Consider the following 23,014-nt stretch of genomic DNA (forward strand, 5'->3'; position numbering starts at 1 on the left):
GAGGGGAAAAAACAAGGACATCAATTTTGTTTGGGTACAACGTTGCACGACCGCGCAATTGTCAGTTAAAGTGACGCAGTACCGTATTAAAAAAAAAAAGGCCTGGTGTGGAAGTGGGTAAATCCTTCCGTGGCTGAAGTGGTTAAATAGAGTTTTTGGTTTGTTGTGCTCAGAAGCAGTGAAGATCTGCTTTAAGGCAGATACAGGTTTTAAAAGGCTGGTTTCAAAATGACAAAAAGGAAAAAAAATAAAAAAAAAACAAAAAAAAACACAACAACAACCCACCACACAACACCTCGCACACACTTTACTGAATCAAAGAGATTGTAGCATGCTTTGACACCTGTCGGTAGTATAAATCTGATAGGCAACACTTACGAGATATATGCTGGGTAGGCAAATCCAATCAGGTTGCAGAGAAGAGATGCTCCATATCCGAACACTAAGTACACAGCTATGAGGCCAATGATGCCTGTTAGGAAAAAAAAAAAAAACACATCAAACATCATTAAAGCAACAAAAGATGCAGTCATCTGGATACTCACAATGTGAATAACTTTCTTTGGGACAAGCTGCTTAAAACAAATACAAGAATAGATGACTACCACTGTAGGAAATGTAAACTGCAGTTGTTACCAATTACAGCTGGCGTCCGCTCCCAAATGTAAAAAACTCTTTATTGCAGAAACACACACCAAGCTTCATGGCAATAAAGACCAACCAGATTTTAGAATGGTCTTAATTGCCATTTCCCAAGCCTGAAAACCTCACACACACCATGCCATCTTGCTGCTTACCTGCTGCAAGGAACCGAATCATCTTCCAGACGGTTTGGCTAAAGCTCCCAGTCCCTACACAGTGCACGTCAACCCTTCTACTGCCAACTTCACCTCCCTCTCTCCCCTCCTACACATGCAAATGACACGCATTCCCAAACTTACAGCTTCAGCTTTTGTGCTGTAGCCACATATGCTTTTCACTATGTAATCAGAATGGTGTTTTTAGAAGAAACGTACAGATCATTGTATAAAAATCATAAAAAATAAAACCCAGACCTTTCACATCACTTTCTGAAACAAAAAGAGTTTAGAGAAGAATTCAATGCAAAAAAAAATTCTGGGTTATAAATAATGAAAGCGGAACGATACTCGCCTCCACTCCAGCCATGTGGTGCCCCAGAGCTCCCTGCTGGCCCTCAACATCTTCAGGCTCCATTCACAGTTGGCATTTTGCGAATCGCTGCGCTTTTGCCCGAATTCTCAAAATCGCCTTTTCAATGGCACCTTAGCGCAGTGCGGTTTTGGCACGATAATTCATGCAGCAAACTGTTCCTGCTTGTGGGTGACCAGCTTTGCATGTTGTGGTTTCTGCACCGAGTGTTAGGTGCCATTGAAAATGAAAGGCACCCAAACATGCAAATTTCACAATCGCAGTGCGATTTGAGATCGCGGGCAGAATCGCTGCAATTCTGCTCGAGATCTCAGAATGCCAAAATGTGAACGAAGCTTCAGGGTTCAAATTGTCAGCTGCTTTGGTTTGCCGGACCAAGATGACATCCCTCCACACGAGCAGGCGTTTATTAATCTCACCATATGCCGAAATTGTACACTGGGTTGTGCATGCGCAGTTCAGTGTACAGTGCAAACAGGCAGGTAAGAATACATTAATGCAGAAGAAAGATAGGGGGCGATTTACTAAAACTGGTGCACACCGAATGTGGCGCAGCTGTGCATATTAACCAATCAGCTTCTAACTTTGGCTTGTTCAATAAGGCTGGGTTCACCCTGATGCGAATTGGATGCAGTTTCCCCCCCATCTAATTTGTATGTCAGGAGAGTGTGACCGGCTCTCAACACACCTCTTGGACGGCTGCGATCCACATTTGGAAAGGGTCCTGTGCGTCATCTTTGGCTCCGAATCAGGTGCAAATTCAGGCAGAAATTCAGACCCGATTCTCACCTGAATCTGTGAACATGGATGCACCAGACCCCCTGCTGCTTTAACCCGCGGCATGTGTGAACCCTGCCTTAGCCTTTGAAAATAAAACCTACAAGCTGATTGGTAACATTGTACCAGATTCTGTGTGCACCAGTTTTAGTAAATCTCCCCCACAGTATATCACATCTGTATTAACCGCTTACCGACCAGCCGCAGTCATTATACGATGGCAGGTCGGCTCGATCCCACGAATCACCGTAGCTGTACGTCGGTCCCTTTAACAGTTATAGCAGGCACATGTACAGCAGGGGATCTAATGCACGTGGCCGGCAGCAATGACGTCTGCCAGACACCTGCATTGCTCCACAGAGAGCCAGAACGGGGATCTGTCAATGTAAACAAACAGATCCCCGTTCTCTCAGGGTAATAGAGAGTGATAGTCTGTTCCTAGTGATTAGGAACAGCGATCTCTCTGTACTCTCAGTCAGTCCCCTCCCCCCACAGTTGGAAACACCTCTCAGTGAACACATTTAACACTTGATCACCACTAGTGTTAACCCCTTCCCTGCCAGTGTCATTTATATAGTAATCATATAGCACTGATCCCTGTACAAATGTCACTGGTCCCAAAAAAAAAAAAAAAAAAAAAAAAAAAAGTGTCAAAAGTGTTCGATTTGTCCGCCGCAATGTTGCAGATGCTACAACTTTTGCTCAAACCAATCAATATATGCCTATTTTTTGGGGATATTTATTATAGCAAAAAGTAAAAAAAAATATTGTTTTTTTCTCAAAATTGTTGTCTTTTTTTGTTTATAGTGCAAAAAATAAAAAAACGCAGCGGTGATCAAACAGCACCAAAAGAAATCTCTATTTGTGGGAAATAAAGGACGTCGATTTTGTTTGGGTACAGCACCGCACAATTGTCAGTTAAAGTGATGCAGTGCTGTATCGCAAAAAGAGATATATATATATATATATATATATATATACATACACACAAACACATATATACACACACATACATATACACTGCTTTTTTTCAGCGGGAACGTGGTGGAACGCAGTTCTGGCAAAGGGTGCTGGGGTGTGCTGGAGGCTGGGAGATCTATTGTTGATGGGAAGGGTCTATTGTTGTTGGCTACAGGAGGGTCCATTGATGCTGGCTGATGGGGGATTGATCGTTGCTGGCTGCTGGAGGGTCTATTGATGCTGGCTTCTGGGAGATCTGTTGTTGCTGACAGGGGTCTATTGTTGCTGGGGTGGATCTGTTGTTACTAGGGTGGATCTTTTGTTACTGGAGGGTCATTTTGTTACAGGGGGGTCTATTGTTGAAAGAAGAGTGTATATCTTAATGCTTATTAATAAAATCTATACAAATGACTTAGCACCACAAAATGATACTTGGTTCTGTATTATCTAAAAACGTCCGTACTGGAAGGTGGGTAGAGGATGGAACCAAGAGGCAGTGCTCAGAGGTGGATAGGGGGCAAAGACAAGGGGTGACTTGAAAAGGGGATTTCCTGAACCTATTCTCTAAGAAAAAAAAAAGCCCTGTATTATATTATAGTATATACATACACACACACACACACACATATATATAAATATACACGTTTTTTTAAATTGTGGATCTAAACACAGCTGCATTGTTTTCAATGGAGCCATTCACACAGGTGCATAAGTGCATAAACATGCAAAACACTGCATTCAATCTGTAACACAGAATCTAAAAATCTGCGTCTAATGCCGCGTACACACGAGCGGACTTTCTATCCTACTTGGTCCGGCACACTTTCCGACGGACTTTGTCCGCCAGGTGCGCCGGACTTTAAAACGAACGGACTTGCCCACACACGCCGGGATTTTCCGGCGGGCTAAGTCCGCCCGTCTTTCCGACGGACTTTCGCCGGAGTTCCGGCGGACTTTCAGAATGAACGGACTTGCCCACACACGGACAAGTCCGTTCATTTTGAACGTGACTCAGGTGCGACGGGACTAGAAAAGGATGTCAATCTTGCCGCTTTTATCGGCTAGATTGACACCTTGCGAGCCCCGTCGCGGGGCATACCAGGCCCTTAGGTCTGGTATGGATTATAAAGGGGAACCCCGCTACGCCGAAAAAACGGCGTGGGGTCCCCCCTAAAATCCATACCAGACCCCGATCCGAGCACGCAGCCTGGCCGGTCAGGAAAGGGGGTGGGGACGAGCGAGCGCCCCCCCCCCTCCTGAACCGTACCAGGCCGCATGCCCTCAACATGGGGGGTGGGTGCTTTGGGGGAGGGGGGCGCCCTGCGCCCCCCCCCCCCCAAAGCACCTTGTCCCCATGTTGATGAGGACAAGGGCCTCTTCCCGACAACCCTGGCCGTTGGTTGTCGGGGTCTGCGGGCGGGGGCTTATCGGAATCTGGGAGCCCCCTTTAATAAGGGGGCCCCCAGATCCCGGCCCCCCACCCTATGTAAATGAGTATGGGGTACATGGTACCCCTACCCATTTACCTAGGAAAAAAGTGTAAGTAATAAAACACTACACAGGTTTTTAAAATATTTTATTAAACAGCTCCGGGGGGGGGGATCTTCCTCCGGCTTCGGGGGTCTTCTTCCGGCTTCGGGGGTCCCTCCGCTTCATCTTCTCCCGGCGTCCGGTTGGTTCTTCTCCGCTCTCCGGCCTCTTCTCCCGGTGTCGCAGGTCTTCGGCCGGCCCCTCCGCTCTCTTCATGTAGCTCTATTGCGAGCGGAGGTCCGGACTTCTGGGCTTCTTGGCTTCTTGGCTTGGCTTGGCTTCTCTTCTCTTCCCCCAGATGTTGACACGACGCTCTCTCCGGCTGGACTGGTTTCTGAGGGCTGCGTTGTGACTTATATAGGCGGAGACCCCGCCCCCATATGATGTCACAGTCCCTGGGCATGCTGGGACTGTGACGTTTTAGGGGGCGTGGTCGACCACGCCCCCCGACCACGCCCCCTAAAACGTCACAGTCCCAGCATGCCCAGGGACTGTGACATCATATGGGGGCGGGGTCTCCGCCTATATAAGTCACAACGCAGCCCTCAGAAACCAGTCCAGCCGGAGAGAGCGTCGTGTCAACATCTGGGGGAAGAGAAGAGAAGCCAAGCCAAGCCAAGAAGCCAAGAAGTCCGGACCTCCGCTCGCAATAGAGCTACATGAAGAGAGCGGAGGGGCCGGCCGAAGACCTGCGACACCGGGAGAAGAGGCCGGAGAGCGGAGAAGAACCAACCGGACGCCGGGAGAAGATGAAGCGGAGGGACCCCCGAAGCCGGAAGAAGACCCCCGAAGCCGGAGGAAGATCCCCCCCCCGGAGCTGTTTAATAAAATATTTTAAAAACCTGTGTAGTGTTTTATTACTTACACTTTTTTCCTAGGTAAATGGGTAGGGGTACCATGTACCCCATACTCATTTACATAGGGTGGGGGGCCGGGATCTGGGGGCCCCCTTATTAAAGGGGGCTCCCAGATTCCGATAAGCCCCCGCCCGCAGACCCCGACAACCAACGGCCAGGGTTGTCGGGAAGAGGCCCTTGTCCTCATCAACATGGGGACAAGGTGCTTTGGGGGGGGGGGCGCAGGGCGCCCCCCTCCCCCAAAGCACCCACCCCCCATGTTGAGGGCATGCGGCCTGGTACGGTTCAGGAGGGGGGGGGGGCGCTCGCTCGTCCCCACCCCCTTTCCTGACCGGCCAGGCTGCGTGCTCGGATCGGGGTCTGGTATGGATTTTAGGGGGACCCCACGCCGTTTTTTCGGCGTAGCGGGGTTCCCCTTTATAATCCATACCAGACCTAAGGGCCTGGTATGCCCCGCGCTCGCCGCAATAGGAAGATTTGTTTTTCCTATTGCAGCGAGCGCGAGATGCAATACCATCCCCTCGTGTCGCATTTGGTCTGTCGGACCAGCCTACACACGAGCGGGCTTTCCGTCGGACCAGCACACACACGAGCGGACTTTCCGCCCGAAACTGAGTCCGACGGAAAGATTTCAAACATGTTTGAAATCTAGGTCCGGCGGGCTTTTGGGAAGAAGTCCGCCGGAAAAGTCCGCCGCCGCCCACACATGGGCGGATTGTCCGGCACACTCTGGTCCGCCGGACCAAGTATGCCGGAAAGTCCGACTGTGTGTACGCGGCATTAGAGAACACGCACTTACGCGTATAAATGCATGTATATGCATGTAAATTAGGTTTACACAAAGGGGAAAAAAAAAAATCATTATCTACACATACGCATCTTTATGCGTCCTTGCACATATCTGTATGCAAGTATTTTACTTATTACACAGGAACATTTTTTCCTAGAAAACATAAATAAAAATGTTTACAGCTGTGTGAATGAAGCCTAGTTCTCAGGAGGTGTGTGTCCCCTCCCAGGCAGCTGCCTGTTATTCACAATTTACACCATCACTGAACTTTTGTTATATTTCCAGTGCTCTGACAGGAGACTTGATCTCTTGCAAAGCAGCAAGCCAGTTCGCCTGCCTCTCCTTTTCTATCACAGAATGCTTTATATTTGGTAAACTAATGTTTAAAAGTGATGGACAATCTCGAGGCACCCCATTCTAAAATGGAAAGACTATTCTAAGGCCTCATGCACACTGGACGTTAAAATAACATTATAAAGCTGAGGTGACGGTCATCAGGAAGGTTAGCTTGCGTGACAGCAAGACTAAGGCCCCTTTCACACTGGGGCGGTGGGGGCGGCGGCGGTAAAACAGCGCTATTTTTAGAGCTGTTTTACCGTCGTTTTTGCAGCTGTATTCGGCCGCTAGCGGTGCGGTTTTAACCCCCGCTGGCGGCCGAAAAAGGGTTAAACCCGCTCATACAGCGCGGCTACAGCCGCGTATTGTCGCGCTGTCCCATTGATTTCAATGGGAAGGAGCGGTTTAGGAGCGGTGAACACACCGCTCCTTCACCGCTCCAAAGATGCGGCTCGCAGGACTTTTTTTACCGTCCTGCCAGCGCACCGCTTCAGTGTGAAAGCCCTTGGGCTTTCACACTGAACAAACAGCGGAGGCTGTTTAGGGGCGGTTTGCAGGCGGTATTTTTAGCGCAGTAACACCTGCAAACCGCCCCAGTGTGAAAGGGGCCTTAAGGACTGTTTTCCTAGCATTCAGTAGTGTAGACACCACTGGTCCAGAGATGCCACAATCCTTCAGCACCCTGGCTTCAATAGCCATGCCGTCAAATTTAGAGACTGTAAATTGGGGTGGAATATAGGACCTTGAGACAGTAAATCGGGGCGGCGTGGAATCGTCCATGGCCCGTCTATTGCCAGTCTCTGGGAACCAGGGCCTTCTGGGCCAGGCTGGTGCCACCAGAATGACTGGAACACCCTTTCTCCAAATCCTGTGCAACAAATGTGGAAGGAGTGGGATCGGGGGGGGGGGGGGCTGGGAGCATAAACCAGGGATTATTTACTCCATGGAACTACCAGAGCATCTGCTCTGATTGCCAGGGGTTCCCTTGTTCAGGACACAAACTGATGTAGCTTGTTGTTGAATCTGGATGCCAATAGATCGGCATCTAGCCATCCCCAATGCTAGCAAATTTCCTGGAACTCTCTTGGGTGTAGGGACCATTACACCTGTCAGTCCTGCTGGTGGCTGAGATAATTTGCCTATCAGTTCTCTACTACTGGGATATGAACCGCCACATGTCTCTCTGCCCAGGCTAGTATGTGGTTCACCTCCTTCAGAGCTGAACGACTCCTGGTACCACCCTGGTGGTTTATACAGGCCACTGCAGTGGCATTGTCGGACTGAACCCTGATAGGGCAGTCCTGAAGCTCCACCGTCCAGGACCGTAGGGCCAGATGTACTGTCCTCTAATTCAAGATGTTGATGGGCAGGTTCTGTTCTGTCCTTGACCCATCTTCGCCAAGTTGTGAGCCCCTCTAGGATTGCTCCCCAGGCATCTGTGGTCAGTACTCTCCAAGATACCGGGAGAAAGATCTTCCCTTTCGCAGGTTCTGATCCTGCAACCACCAGCTTAGGCTTAAGCACGCCCGAGGAGATAAGAACATGGTATAATCCAGGGCTTGCCCTCTCCTGTTCCAAGCCAACAAGATGTCTTGTTGTATAGGCCTGGAATGGAACTGGGCATAGGGCACTGCCTCAAAGGAGGACACCATCCTTCCTAGAAGATTCATACAGAGCTGAACGGAGGATTGTCTGGTGCCACTAATCTGACGCACCTGATCCTTCAGGGCACAGATCCTTACGGGTGGCAAAAATACCCTTGCCTGGACCGTATCTAGGATCAGACCTAAATATTTCAGACTTTGAGCTGGTCTTAAGGCTGACTTTTCGGTATTTATGACCCAGCGCAAGCTTTCCAAATACCGCACTGTGCAGGCTATGCTCTGTTCTAGAGCCTGTAGTGAGTGATCTCTGAGCAGGAGGTCGTCCAAGTACCCGAGCACCAAGATTCCCTGGGCCCTTAAAAGACCCAATACTGGTGATAGGATCTTTGTGAACACCCGGGGAGCTGTGGCAAGCCGAAGGGCAGAGCTAAAAAATGAAAATGACGTTCCTCTACTGCAAATCGCAGGAACCTCTGATGAGGTTGAAAGATAGGTACGTGTAAATACGTGTTCTTGATAATCAATGGAGGCTAGAAAGTCCCCGAGGCTACTACTGAGCTGACAGATTAATAGATACTGATTCAGGGATCTTAGATCCAAAAATGGGCCTTCTGTCCCCATTTGATTTTTGAACCGTAAACAGGTTTGAATAAAACCCCATGCCCCTTTCGGATACAAGCACTGTACAAGCACTCCTTGATGCACTATATGATGTAGTGCCTGAAACAATAAGGTTTCTCTTTGGAGGATCCGAGGGAACACTGGATCTTAGAAACCTCTGAGGGGGAAACCCCCGTAATTCCAGCTTGTAACCGCGGGATACTGTCCAGGTGACCCACTCATCCTGAACCATTGTTCTCCAGATGGCCGCAAAGTGCAGCATGCTTCCCCCCACCCAATAGAGTGGGGGTGTCCCGTCAAAAGGAGGGCTTGGTGCCGGGTTTAGAAGAGTTTTGGACCCAGGGTTTCTTCTGGCCATGGGGTTTGCCCCTGGCTCTAGCGCCCTGTTGGTGGAGGAACTGCCTTGGCGCTGAGACACCTGAGAAAGTGGGCCCTGAGGTTTTACGCCTGGTCTTTCTCTTCACAGGAAGTAGAGAACTCTTTCCTCCAGAAATTGTTTGGATATATTTGTCCAAATCATCAAACATTCCCCATAAAAAAGGGGAACCCTGTCAAAAACTTCTTACAAGGAAGCTCGGTTGTCCAGTTCTTAAGCCACAAAAGTCTGCGCATGTGTACAGACAGAAGAGCCAAACGAGAAACCTGCTGTATTGAATCCTTCAAGGCATCAACAGCAAAACACAGAGCTCAAGGTATATCTGCTCTGCTTTCAGCAGGATCATCCTCTTGGTTAGGCCCGTCAGGTCGTCTGACCTGATCCTTTAAAGACTGGCAGACTCCAATTGCTCTGATATCTGGCTAAATAGCTGAACTGGCCAAAGAAAAGGAAGCCTTTAATAGTGACTCCAGTTTGTCAACAGGGCCCTTCAAACCCTGTGCGTTATCCACCAGACAAGTTAAGTTCTTGTTTAATGAAAGACTGCCACATCTACAGCTGGCATGCTCCACTTCTTAAATTAACTTTTCCCCCATGGGATATAGAAGGGAAAACCTCTAAGAAGGAAAGAAAATCCTGTCAGGATGTTCCCAATCAGCATAAACCACCAGTTTCAACAGTGGGTTGAAGGGGAAAGCCTGTGCGGCTTGAGGAGGCCTTAGGTACCCCAAACCTCTGCAGGAGGCAACTTAAAGGCAGAACGAACCATCTCGGTAAGAGTCTTGATCAAAAGCCTCTGCGACTGATAGGCAATACCAACTGGACATCTTCTGGCCGAGATTGCTCAGAAGCAGACTCATCAGCCAGGCCCTCCCCAGAATCCTTGCCATTTAGCTCTTCTCAATCCTCAACCCATTCCTGCTCCAAATTAGGAGGCTCAGGGGAGGGGGATCCGTCACGCTTCTTGCCACCCTGTGGGATGGAGGCAATCATGCCAGCAAACCGGTGCTGTAACCTGGCTAGGGCAGAGGATAGTTCATCCTTGGTGATAAAGGATGAAGCAGCAGTGTTGACTGTAGGCACAATACCAGACAGGCGCAACGGCTCGGTAGCAGATATAACACTAAAAGGATAAAACTTGGCTCCTCAGGAGCTATTGATGACAAAGGTGTGCCTTTCCCTGTAGTGTTAACCCCACTCCTCTTTTTTGATGACATTGCAAGCCACAAAAAAGGAGTACCTGGATTTAGTATTTACATACCCCAGAAGGGATACCCCTTAATAGGGCTCACACAATCCTGCTAAGCACCTTAGCCTGCCAACCAACACCTGGTGACTCACATGACCCGGGTAAGGAGAAATGAACCGCTGAAAATGCCTGGTTCAGAGCCTGCTCTGTGTCCCACAGCTGCCCTCTGGAAGCACTGCATGCTTGGCATACACAGCCTAAATAAGCGGGCTGTGCGCCGGGACATACCGCAGATGCGCGGTCCCGGCGAACGGGCACGACCGCATTTGCAAATCTTTGTGTGCCCAGACTAGGCTACGGTGCATGCTCGTCTCCTTGTGCGCACAATGCCAAACAACCGCAAACTCCTGACCACTTTGGCAAACGCACTTGCGCCATGAGAACCCCCCTTGGTCACCACACACACAGGTGTCCAGCCGCTAGCTAGCTTACCCGTCCAGGCGCAGGGCAGCCTTAGAAACCAAGAGCCCAGTTCTCACCCATCATGGTGGGTTCCTGTCACTTGAGTACCTTCAAGGACTGGGTACCCTTTTCATGTTTTAGGGTCCACTCCCTTGGAACCTTACAGCACCCTGTAGGAATCCTGTGATGTCCAGGATTCCACTACGCAGGGTGCAGTGCCCAAAGGCTGCATTACAGGAAAAACCTCGCAAGTACCTTGCTTCTTTGCGAGGCTTGGCTACCATTTATCTAAGCATATAAGCCTGAGTCAAATGGATCCGGTCAATCCCTTGATTCATTTAGGCTGGATTCACACCTATGCATTTTTAGTGCTTTTTGCTCTAAAGAACGTGTTCCATAGCAAACCATGTTAAATGGCCTGTAGTGCAAATCTGCAAAATGCAAAAAAGCACTATAAATGCATGGGTGTGAATCAAGCCTTAAGAACCGTTTTTGGGACTAAAGACCTGGAGCTCAGAGAGCTCGACAAAACATGCCCATCCACCTTGCAGACACTGGTAAAAAAACTTAAGTGCTTCCTGTATGGAAGGGGTTATAAAGGGGACCACTTCCTGTCTAAGACTTTATCTACCAGTGTCCATTCACCTAGAGATGGCGTATAACCCAGTAAGTAATTAATATAATAGCCTAACTCCCGTGATGTACAATAAAGAAATCCTTGTACAAATAAATGCTTTTATGAAGAAAAGGAAATAAATACATCACTGGATATACACATCAGCAGAGTCTCCGGTCTCTCTAGTTATGTGAGTGAGAGGAAGGTCAGAGGATAAACATCCTAATGAGAACATAGGCTGATCATCCACCGCGGATCTTCCTTCCTCATGGTAAAATAGAACAAAAAAATAAAATAAAAATAAACATACATACTCACCTAGATGGCTGCAGCACCAATCCAAGCTGCAGCTGTCCCCTGCTGGCTCTAAGACAGAGAACGGATCATATGACCGCTGATCACTCAGTGAGCAGAGAACGGTGCCTGTTAGTCACTGTGTTCTGATCTCTCCAGTAGTTACTGGAGTGGCTGACCCAGCTGCCGGTCAGGAATCTGGGCAGATCCTGACATTATTGTTGGGATCCCTTCAGAGCCTAGACTGGCTCTGGGACATCAGCAGACTTTAGCCCGCTGTCGGCTGAAACTGGGTCAAAGGAGTGCAGAACTAAATGCATTCTTGTGACCCGCAGGAGACGTATGATCAAATAAAAAAAAATAAAAGGGAGATTTAGCAATACTTCTCCTGTAACGCTCTGTACTACTGAGCTAGACAACATTCACTTGTGACCCAGGTGAAGAGGGGGTGGCCAGGCAAATTAGGCCTTTCTTCCCATGCTGGTTAATTCTAGCTTTACTTAATGTGGATGTAAACCCAATGTCATCCTTTCTAAACTACTGCCATAGGGGTTATCTATAAGGCTATACATGCCTCCTGCATGTATCTTTACCTGTCAAATGTCTCTCCTCTGTCTGTTATGAGAGCTGAAAAAATGCATATTCTGTGGGTGGGTCTGTTGTCTGGAGCTCGGTGGGTGGAGTCGTGATGTCAGTAGACTCCCCGCCCACCTCTACACTCCCCTTGTCAATATGCATTTTCTCCTGTGTATTTCTTACACTGAACTTCTGCTATGATCTCTAACATCCAGTGATAAGACAGGAAAGTAACCACATGACTTCAGCATGCCAAATCATGGTGAGGTGTGGAACAGCCAATCCTTGCAGATCTGCTGAAGAAAGGAGTGGGGGAGGGAATTAAAAAATACTGCATGTCTTAGGCTAATGCACGAGATGTAAATCACCTGTCACTCACAGCAAGGGGGAGGATTTGACAAAGTTTTTCTCTGTTTGTCAAGTTTTATCTCACTGAACAATAAAAGGGGATCGCTCAGAGCTGGATTAACTCTTTGTGGCAAGACTGGGCTCAAATGATAGGAAATCTTATACTCTACATGACATCAAAAAGAAATTTCGGGTGGGTTTACATCCACTTTAAAGCAGAACTTGACAGGCACCCACTCCCACTTATACCGCCCAGTTCTCCTCCCTGCCCACAGACGTCTGGGACAAGTCACAGGCCCTAGAAGGCTGTGAGCCCTTTCACAAAACGCAGCATGGCTCGTGCATGCTGCGCTTGCACGAGCCAAGAAAAAAAAAAATATATATATATATATATATATATATATATATATATATATATATATATATATATATATATTTTTAATAAAATGCTTTTGGAGTAAAAATCTATCTAAAAGATAGTTTACTATTTAAGATACATTAATAATTTAGTTTATTCAGCAAGAAATGGAGCTTAGTTATGTAGCATGAAGCTGTATAGTCTGCAATATTTCCATTTTTGGTAAACTCATTCAATGAATCCAAGCTCTGCAAGCTGAGATAACATTCACTGCATTGATGCATTCCCACAATTTCACAGTAACCATGAGATAAAACAAAGTTTAGGAATATTCCTTGTATGACCATATTGGCACCTTAAAGAACGAGGAAGGACATCTGGTTACAAAGGATGGGGAGATGGCAAAGGTATTGAATTTATTCTTCTCCTCAGTCTTCACGAGTGAATCGGGGGGCTTCAGTAACCAAAACTGCAGTGTTTATCCTCATGACACAACACAGGAAGCACCTCCATGGTTAACAGATGACAGAATTAAAATTAGACTTGAGAAACTTAACATTAATAAATCACCGGGACCAGATGGCTTGCATCCGAGGGTACTTAGGGAACTCAGTCAGGTGATTGCCAGACCGTTGTTCCTAATTTTTACAGACAGTCTATTGACTGGAATGGTACCAGCTGATTGGAGAAAAGCCAATGTAGCACCAATATTTAAAAAGGGCCCAAAAAACATCCCTGGGAATTACAGACCAGTTAGCCTAACATCAATAGTATGTAAAATCTTGGTGGGGATGATAAGGGACTATATACAAGATTTTAGTAATAAGAACGATATCATTAGCAGTAATCAGCATGGATTCATGAAGAATCGTTCTTGCCAAACCAATCTATTAACCTTCTATGAGGAGGTGAGTTGCCATCTAGATAAAGGAAGGCCCGTAGACGTGGTGTATCTGGATTTTGCAAAAGCATTTGACACAGTTCCCCATAAACGTTTACTGTACAAAATAGGGTCCGTTGGCATGGACCATAGGGTGAGTACCTGGATTGAAAACTGGCTACAAGGGCGTGTTCAGAGGGTGGTGATAAATGGGGAGTACTCAGAATGGTCAGGGGTGGGTAGTGGGGTTCCCCAGGGTTCTGTGCTGGGACCAATCCTATTTAATTTGTTTATAAACGATCTGAAGGATGGGATAAACAGTTCAATCTCTGTATTTGCAGACGATATTAAGCTAAGCAGGGCAATAACTTCTCCGCAGGATGTGGAAACCTTGCAAAAAGACCTGAACAAATTAATGGGGTGGGCGACTACATGGCAAATGAGGTTCAATGTAGAAAAATGTAAAATAATGCATTTGGGTGGCAAAAATATGAATGCAATCTATACACTGGGGGGAGAACCTCTGGGGGAATCTAGGATGGAAAAGGACCTGGGGGTCCTAGTAGATGATAGGCTCAGCAATGGCATGCAATGCCAAGCTGCTGCTAATAAGGCAAACAGAATATTGGCATGTATTAAAAGGGGGATCAACTCCAGAGATAAAACGATAATTCTCCCGCTCTACAAGACTCTGGTCCGGCCGCACCTGGAGTATGCTGTCCAGTTCTGGGCACCAGTCCTCAGGAAGGATGTACTGGAAATGGAGCGAGTACAAAGAAGGGCAACAAAGCTAATAAAGGGTCTGGAGGATCTTGGTTATGAGGAAAGGTTGCGAGCGTTGAACTTATTCTCTCTGGAGAAGAGATGCTTGAGAGGGGATATGATTTCAATTTACAAATACTGTACTGGTGACCCCACAATAAGGATAAAACTTTTTCGCAGAAGAGAGTTTAATAAGACTCGGGGCCACTCATTACAATTAGAAGAAAAGAGGTTTAACCTTAAACTACGTAGAGGGTTCTTTACTGTAAGAGCGGTAAGGATGTGGAATTCCCTTCCACAGGCGGTGGTCTCAGCGGGGAGCATTGATAGCTTCAAGAAACTATTAGATAATCACCTGAATGACCGCAACATACAGGGATATACAAGGTAATACTGACACATAATCACACACATAGGTTGGACTTGATGGACGTGTGTCTTTTTTCAACCTCACCTACTATGTAACTATGTAACTATGATTGTTTGAAGAGGAATGCATATGTACCAGGCTCTAATGCCCGGTACACACGATCCGATTATCGGATGAATGATCGTCCGTTTTTTTGTTTTTTTTTTTCATGCTAATCTCACGTCGAATCTGATGAGTTTACTAAAGTCACAAAAATTCCCGTATGACAGCATAAAAATTCGGAAGTGATGTCATGTGTTGTAATGCATTTTCGAACGATTGGTGTACTGATTAAACGAAAATCGTACGATCTTGCATCGTACGGAAAAAATTTCCGTGCATTAACATTCCAATAATCATATGATCGATTCGAATGCGGCATTTTTCGTACGATTTTCGGATCATGTGTACGGGGCTTAAGTGTGAAGAGGAAGGGCAAGCAGTGAAAGTGAAACCTTAGCAGATTATAAACCTTGTGATCTTTCTGTACATAGCTTGAAGTGCTTTATTCCTCCCTTGAGGAGCAAAATGGCAGCAGGCCGTAAAAGAGACCCAGTTTGGGAATGTTTACTAACCTGACAGCTTATTATTCTCAATATTTTTTGCAAATATTGTTTGCAAATATTAAAGATTCCAACTACCAGCAAGAATAAGTCCTTCCATTTAAACAGCATCTGTCATTTCAGATCCAGCGCCTGTTAGCGGGCATCCACTCACCTGCTGCCGCCACGTCCCTCACCTTGTGTCACTGCCGCATCACCAACCGTCCCATTAAAGTGAAAGCGACTGTTGGTGAGTCAACAGCGGGTCAGAGGAGGAGCCGTTGTGGGACAGAAATTACAGTTGCTCTTTAAAAATTATGATTTAAATTTACTGGTGATTTAAATAGACTTGATTTAAATCAAATCCACCCTGGTTAAGATGCCTGTGCCTGGACCCGAAGACCAGTAAAGAAATCGGTTTAGGCGAGGACAGAGCGGGGTCCCTGGACAGATGAGCGTCCATTTCAGGGGTAGGCGACCCCCGGCACTGGTGCCGCAAGCAGCACACAAAGTCTTTTTTGCCGGCACTCGACTCCCTCCCCATCAGCAGAGCAGCGCAGGGAAGTGTCAGTGAGACACCAATGCATTCCAGTTTCAGAATTCCCCACACCGCACCTGCACTGAGGCACTGTCCCCCCACACATTGTAAAAGATGGGAAACATCGGTTCTCTAACTTTGCTGTAGCTGCGATCATCAGCTTTTGCGATGGGGAAGAGATTGGGTGCAGTTCTGCTAGGGGGTGGTGGTCCCCGTTTCAGGAGGAGGAAGACTGCCATTGTCCACTGCTAAAGCCAATCACAGTCCTGCTAGCCCCGTCCACTAAGGATAAGCTCCGGCGTGTTCGCACACCCCACATGCAGAGCCTGTCAGGAAGTCGGCACTACGCTGCGCTAATCACAGGCAGCGAGACATTGTCCCGATCTCTGCAGCCGCGCATCGGGACAATGTCTCACTGCCTGTGATTAGCACAGCGTAGTGGCAACTTCCTGGTGGGCTCTGCACGTGGGGTGTGCTAACACGCCGGAGCTCATCCTTACCGTCCATCTGGAGGAAGATGACTTGATTGGTTGCCACTACCAATCTCAGAAAGAAGGGATTTCACTGTGATGGAGAAAACCACAATCAGGTGACAGTTTGTGGAATTACTGTTGAGCTTCTGGGAAGTTTGCTGAAATTATTCCTGAACCTTTGTGTCACTTACTACTGAACCCCGGCACTCTGTGTCCTTTGAAGCCAGAGCCAGTAATTAAATCATACCCAATTTTTGCTGCGGTACAGAGCACCGCACTTTTTCTCAGCTGCGGGGGCCCAACTTATGATGCTGCACACAGGCCCACTGCTTTCAGAAAATGCCCCTGACCTGAGCTCATCATTGCGCATCCATTCCAGATGCTTGTATGTGACATCACATAGAAGCACGTGGGCTGGATACGAGAGGTGGATCAGCAGGATGAGTGTGCCAGGACAGGTAGATGGGTCTCATCTCTGCTTCCTTTCACCACTCCGCATATCACGCGCATCATAGATAAGAGGGCTCAGCGGCGGGGCAGAAGAGTAGGAGGGGTACAGCGGCAGGGCAGAAGAGAAAGGGGGTTACAGTGGTGAAACAGATTTGCAGGAGGGACAGTGATCTGAGGTGTGAAGGTGCATGAATTGGGGCTGATCTGAGGAGCGAGTGCAGGATGGTAATTTCTTACTTTATCCACTTCAGCCCCGGAAGGATTTACCCCCTTCCTGACCAGTGCGTTTTTTTTTTTTGTGATTCGGCACTACGTCGCTTTAACTGACAATTGCGCGGTCGTGCGACGTGGCTCCCAAACAAAATTGACGTCCTTTTTTTCCCCCCACAAATAGAGCTTTCTTTTGGTGGTATTTGAGCATCTCTGCGGTTTTTATTTTTTGCGCTTTAAATAAAAGTAGAGCGACAATTTTGAAAAAAAAAAGCTATATTTTTTACTATAATAAATATCCCAAAAACATATATAAAAAACTATTTTTTTCCTCAGTTTAGGCCAATACGTATTTTTCTACATATTTTTGGTAAAAAAAATAAAATAAAATCGCAATAAGCGTTCATTGATTGGTTTCCGCAAAAGCTATAGCGTCTACAAAATAGGGAGTAGCTTTATGGCATTTTTATTAATTTTTTTTTTTTTTTTTTACTAGTAATGGCGGCGATCAGCGATTTTTATCTTGACTGCGACATTATGGCAGACACATCGGACAATTTTGACACATTTTTGGGACCACTGGCAAGAATACAGCGATCAATGCTATAAAATTGCATTGATTACTGTAAAAATGTCACTGGCAGTGAAGGGGTTAACCACTAGGGGGTGGGGAAGGGGTTAAGTGTATCCTAGGGAGTGATTCTAACTGTCTGGGGGATGGGCTAGCAGTGACACGACACTGACCACTGCTCCTGATGAGAGGGAGCAGACGATCAGTGTCCTGTCACGAGGCAGAACAGGGAGATGCTGTGTTTACACTGGCATCCCCCCCCCGTTCTTCAGCTCCGTGACAAGATCGCGGGCACCCGGCGGACATAGAGTCCGCGGGTCCCGCGGACACGGTGCTCGCGGCAGGCTATTAGGGGCATGTGGCCATTTTTTTTTCTGCCTCTAAACACCCCTGCAGGTTAGCCTTAGGCCCCTTTCCTACTTGTGCAACTTGTCCTATGACTTGGGACTGCAAAGTCGCATGACAAGTCGTACCCCATGATTTCCAATGAGTACCGTTCATATCTGTGCAACTTCAAAGTAGTGCCTGCACTACTTTGGTCCAGCTTTGATGCGACTTGAGGTCCATAGACCTCAAAATTACACCACAGGCATTGTTTCAAGTCGTACAAATGTGAAAGGGGCCTAAGTGTCCATGCATACACAGACACTTAGAGGCAGAAAAAAAAAAAAAAAAATGCACTGCTAGCGCATCCAGGAGCAGTGGCGCTTTGCCACAAAATATGCCTGTCATGTGCAAATACGTGTTACCGCTAGGCACACGAATGGTAATTTATTTCAATTACCAAATTAAATTATTACTCTGGCCAATTAAATTAACTAACGCCCAAGTGCTTGACGCGTCTAAATGCGTTCTAAGCATTTATGAACGTCAAAGTGTTTTTTATTTCTGCCAGTAGGAAAGGCATCTAGGAAAGTTTGCAAGACATCCAGTATGCATGAGGCCTTAGGCCCGGTTCACACTGGTGCGACCCGAATTTGAGAGCACAAGTCGCATGATATGGTCCGACTTTGCAAAAGGTTCCTGCACTATTTTGGTCCGACTTCTGTCCGATTTCAGCCCATAGAATTGAATGGAAGTCGCATTCAAAGTTTAATCCTCATCTTAATTGATGTGATTTGGATCCGACAATAGAGGAAGATTACACAAGCATTCCATGAAGTCCTGGCAAAGCCATGCGACTCATGTTGGAGAAGTGCGAATCTGAGAATCGTAGTCTGAACAGATAAACTATCCACTTTGTGGTTGCCTTATCTAGCCATGTTCAGTTGAATGGTAGGCAGACCCATGCCAACCTCTAAGGAAAAAAAAAAAACCCACACCATGTTACACTTTAATTGCTTCCGGACTGCCCACCGCACATTTACTGTGGCAAGGCAGCCCAGTTGCGTGAAACAACGTACCTGCGCGTTGTCTCCTTTCCCGGGTCTGGGGCACGCGCCGCCGGCGACCCGCTCCCACTGCGATTGGACGCGATGTCCGCCGGGACCCGCCCGATCATTGACAGGTGAGGCAGAACAGTGGTCTGCATATGTAAACAAGGCAGACTGCCGTTTTAGCACAGAGGAAAATGGAGATCTTGCGTTTCTCCTAAGCAGAATTACGAATATGTTTTCCTCCAGTTAAGCCACTACCCCCCCCCCCCCCCAACACACACACACCGAAAGCACTCCCTAGGAGCACACTTAACCCCTTGATCGCCTCTGATGTTAACCCCTTTACTGCCAGTGTCAATAGTACAGTGAGAGCATTTTTTTTTTTTTGGCACTGATCACTGTATTGGTGTCACTGGTCCCCAAAAAGTGTCACTTTGTGGTGGACAAATCGGACACTATGTTGCAATTCTGCTAAAAAAATTAAATCACTGATCGTCGCTATTACTAGTAAAAATACCAACATCCCATAGTTTGTAGATGCAATAACTTTTGCGCAAAATCAATATACGATTATTGGGATTTTTTTCCAATGTAGCAGAATACATATTGGCCTAAATTGATGAAGAAATTTGATTTAACTTTTTTTTTCGGATATGTATTATAGCAGAAAGTAAAAAACATTGTTTTTTTCAAAATTGTCCCTCTCTTTCGGTTTATAGCGCAAAAAATAAAAACCGCCAAGGTGATCAAATACCACCAAAAGAAAGCTCTATTTGTGGGAAAAAAAAAAAAAAAAAAGGACATCAATTTTATTTGGGTACAGCGTCGCACGACCGTGCGATTGTCAGTTAAAGCGGCGCAGTGCCAGATAGCGAAAAATGGCCTGGTCATGAAGGGGGTAAAACCTTCCGGGGCTGAAGTGGTAAAGGGTAGGGATTTGTAAATTGGCCTATTTTGAAAAGTTTTAGGAAAGTTTGAGTAAATTTCAAACTTTGCTGCAAACCCTATGGACGTCTGAGAGGAGAATCTTCTTATTCAATTGTGGCCATTTTTAGGGCTAAAGCTTCATGTACACTGCAGCTGGTAAAATGGACATTTAGGAGCAGTTGGGCGTTTTTTTTTTCAGCTGCTCCTGAACTCTCCTCTTAGCAGTACATGTACACAGGGTCGTTTATAGTTATTTCTAGGCAGTTGAGTTTAGAAGCGATTTTTGGAAAGCAAAAAAAAAAAAAGAAATAAATGTGCCCAGGACGGATGTTCAGAGGCATTTGAAGCGCCAAATGCCTGTAACAGCCTGTAAATGCAATAACTCACGTTTAGTTTACAGGCAGTTTTAATGGAGATACATTTTTGACCATTTAAAAAAAAAAAGCCTCTAAACGCAAAACGCAGCTAAATGCAGCAAAACGGACGTTTTTAAATGTCGGTTACTATCTGTCAAGTTAAATCGTTCAGGAGAGGTTTTAAAACGTCCCGTGTACATTAAGCCTTATAAGCAAGCTACTGTCAGTTGAAGATCATAGGAAGAGGGGCACATGTAGCAATGCAAAAAATAAAAATACACACACATTTTTTAAATTCCCCATAAGAGCTCCAACACCCCGACAATATGGCTGCTGTAAGCCCACACTTTTAAAGAATGGGGGCTTGGTTACTCCATCATATATGACTTTGCTGACCAGGGCCACTGATTTGTAGTTGTCCCCTTATTTCCATGGGCAAACCTGTAAACTTTTTGCCCACACATTTGCAATTTGGGAAACCCTGGAAAATGCTGTGAACTCATGGTTGTGGCTTTTTACTGCAGAAGAGACATGCTCTCTGTTCTTCAATAATACAAAGTTGACTGCCTGCTCGCAGCCTTCTCCCTAACACCCCTTTCACACTGGGGCGGTTTGCAGGCGCTATTGCGCTAATAATAGCGCCTGCAAACCGACCCGAAACAGCCGCTGCTGTCTCTCCAGTGTGAAAGCCCGAGTCCTGCTAGCAGCATCTTCGGAGCGGGGAAGGAGCGGTGTATACACTGCTCCTTCCCCGCTCCTGCCCATTGAAATCAATGGGACAGCGCAGCTACACCGCCGGCAAAGCGCTTTGCTGTGGTTTTTAACCCTTTCGCGGACGCTAGCGGGGGTAAAACCGCCCCGCTAGCGGCTGAATACCGATGGTAAAGCGCCGCTTACAATAGCAGCGTTTTACCACCGACGCCGCCCCAGAGTGAAAGGGCCCTAATGCGCAGCTCATTGTGCATATCCAGCTGTGCCGGAATCCCCGACTAATGTGCCTGCATTGGATGATTATGTCATCTCCCACCAGCCAATCAATGGAAAATGCAGCACCTGAGGAGAAGAGGAGATCGGCTGGTGAGAGATGTAACCATCGCATGAAGGTTGAGGTAAGTATCTTTGGGGGTTTATGTCCGCTTTAAGAGAATCAGATTGTGTGTGCAACCAACCACTCTCTAAGGTCTATGACCAGCCCCATCTTAGAATGAGGTCTGTGGACCCTAGAGTCCTGGGGCCCAACACGAGGTGTGCAGGCTATTGGGCACCCAAAAAAATGCAGAGCGGCAGCGGGGAGCTGGGTGCTGGAACGTGCTCTGTGTTCCAGGACCCGGCACTGAATGAGAGAGACTGTACTGTGGGTGGAGTTATCTGACAGGAGTTTCAGGGGTGGAGTCAGTACAGGAATCACTGCTTGCAGACAGTGAGGCACCATGGGATATGTAGTCCTTAGAAATGGAAAGCCTGCAAGGAATCCAAGTTGTGGAAATATATAACCAGCAGAACTCATAACATGAAAGGAGATTTTTTTTCAAGTAAGCCTATATTGGATTGTCAAATATAACTATTGTGTGTGTGGCTATTACAATGCTAATATTCTAAAATGAAAAAGCGTATAAAATGACTATCAACCTACTTTAGCAATTTCACTTCTTGCAGCCACAAATTTTTTTTTTCTTTTAACGGTATACAATATAATGACTGTGCCCCAATACAAACACTGAGTAAACCAGACACCATATTGCTCTAATTGGCAATCAAAAATAATAATTTCTTCAACTTCAAATGCAATTAACATCAGAAGAGCTGTGAAAACCTCAATTTTCACCCTTCTCCTAACCATCCTCATGACTCTGCAAGTGAAGATTATCACACTTCCTCATCTCGGTCTCTCTCCCATATCACATGCCTACATCCGTGCTCAAGCTTTGTGAATAAAATCTTTTCAACTCCAAGAAATGTTCTTGCTTAATCATAAAAAAAGTGTTATCTACAGAAGCAGCACGCTGTTCTTTATGCAAGGTTACTCACATAAAATCACAACAAAGACTTTCATTGCTTATAAGCAGAGTTTACTGGTAAATCCATAAAACACAACATCGTACAATGAAACATGTCAGTATGTGTGAACAGGCCATGGAGACGGTTGGAGAGCCCTAATGATGCGTTTGTGGCTGGTACACGTGAACGCCAAACACGCCTTGTGCTTTTAACATGAAGCTGCAAGCTTGTTTAAAAGGGGGTGCTCCGCTTGTTTGCAACCTCCCCCTCCACTGCCACATTTTACATTTTTTTTTTGGGGGGGGGGGTTGACAGGTACCCGCTCCCACTTCCAGCTCAGATCACCGTGACAAACTGAGCCAGACGTTCAGCCCCCGATCGTTACCCCGCAGTCTTCTGGGGCACATCACAGGTCCACAGCCACAAGGATTCGATTCCCGTTTCCCTCCACTAGAGATGCCAGTACCTGCACCCGAAGCCTACTGAAGAATTGGTTCGGGTGGGGGCATCGTGGGATCCCTGGACAGGTAAGTGTCCTTATAATAAAAGTCAGCAGCTGCAGTATCTAACACCCATGGCCCTACAGCTAGCTAATACCTCTGGCTTTAATGTTTGGAATTTATTTATTTTTTTTCGCCACTTCCGGCCCCTTGTCCCC

The 23,014-nt window shown here is 46.7% G+C and overlaps 1 protein-coding gene across 2 annotated transcripts in view; it reads right to left on the reverse strand.

Annotated features, from left to right (window-relative positions):
- The window catches only part of REEP5 (receptor accessory protein 5), a 72,646-nt gene that overhangs the window by 43,902 nt on the left and 5,730 nt on the right, over positions 1–23,014 (reverse strand). The window contains exons 1-2 of one of the 2 annotated variants that reach the window (XM_073624622.1): positions 798–920; positions 379–472 (exon numbers count right to left, since the gene is read on the reverse strand). In XM_073624622.1, the coding sequence (XP_073480723.1) occupies positions 379–472; positions 798–819 (116 nt within the window). In that variant the 5' untranslated portion in view covers positions 820–920. Of the gene's footprint in view, positions 1–378; positions 473–797; positions 921–23,014 lie in introns of those variants that run through there. The other variant, XM_073624621.1, reaches the window with a different exon arrangement.

Source organism: Aquarana catesbeiana, linkage group LG01, assembly GCF_042186555.1.
Source record: "Aquarana catesbeiana isolate 2022-GZ linkage group LG01, ASM4218655v1, whole genome shotgun sequence".
NCBI lineage: Eukaryota > Metazoa > Chordata > Amphibia > Anura > Ranidae > Aquarana > Aquarana catesbeiana.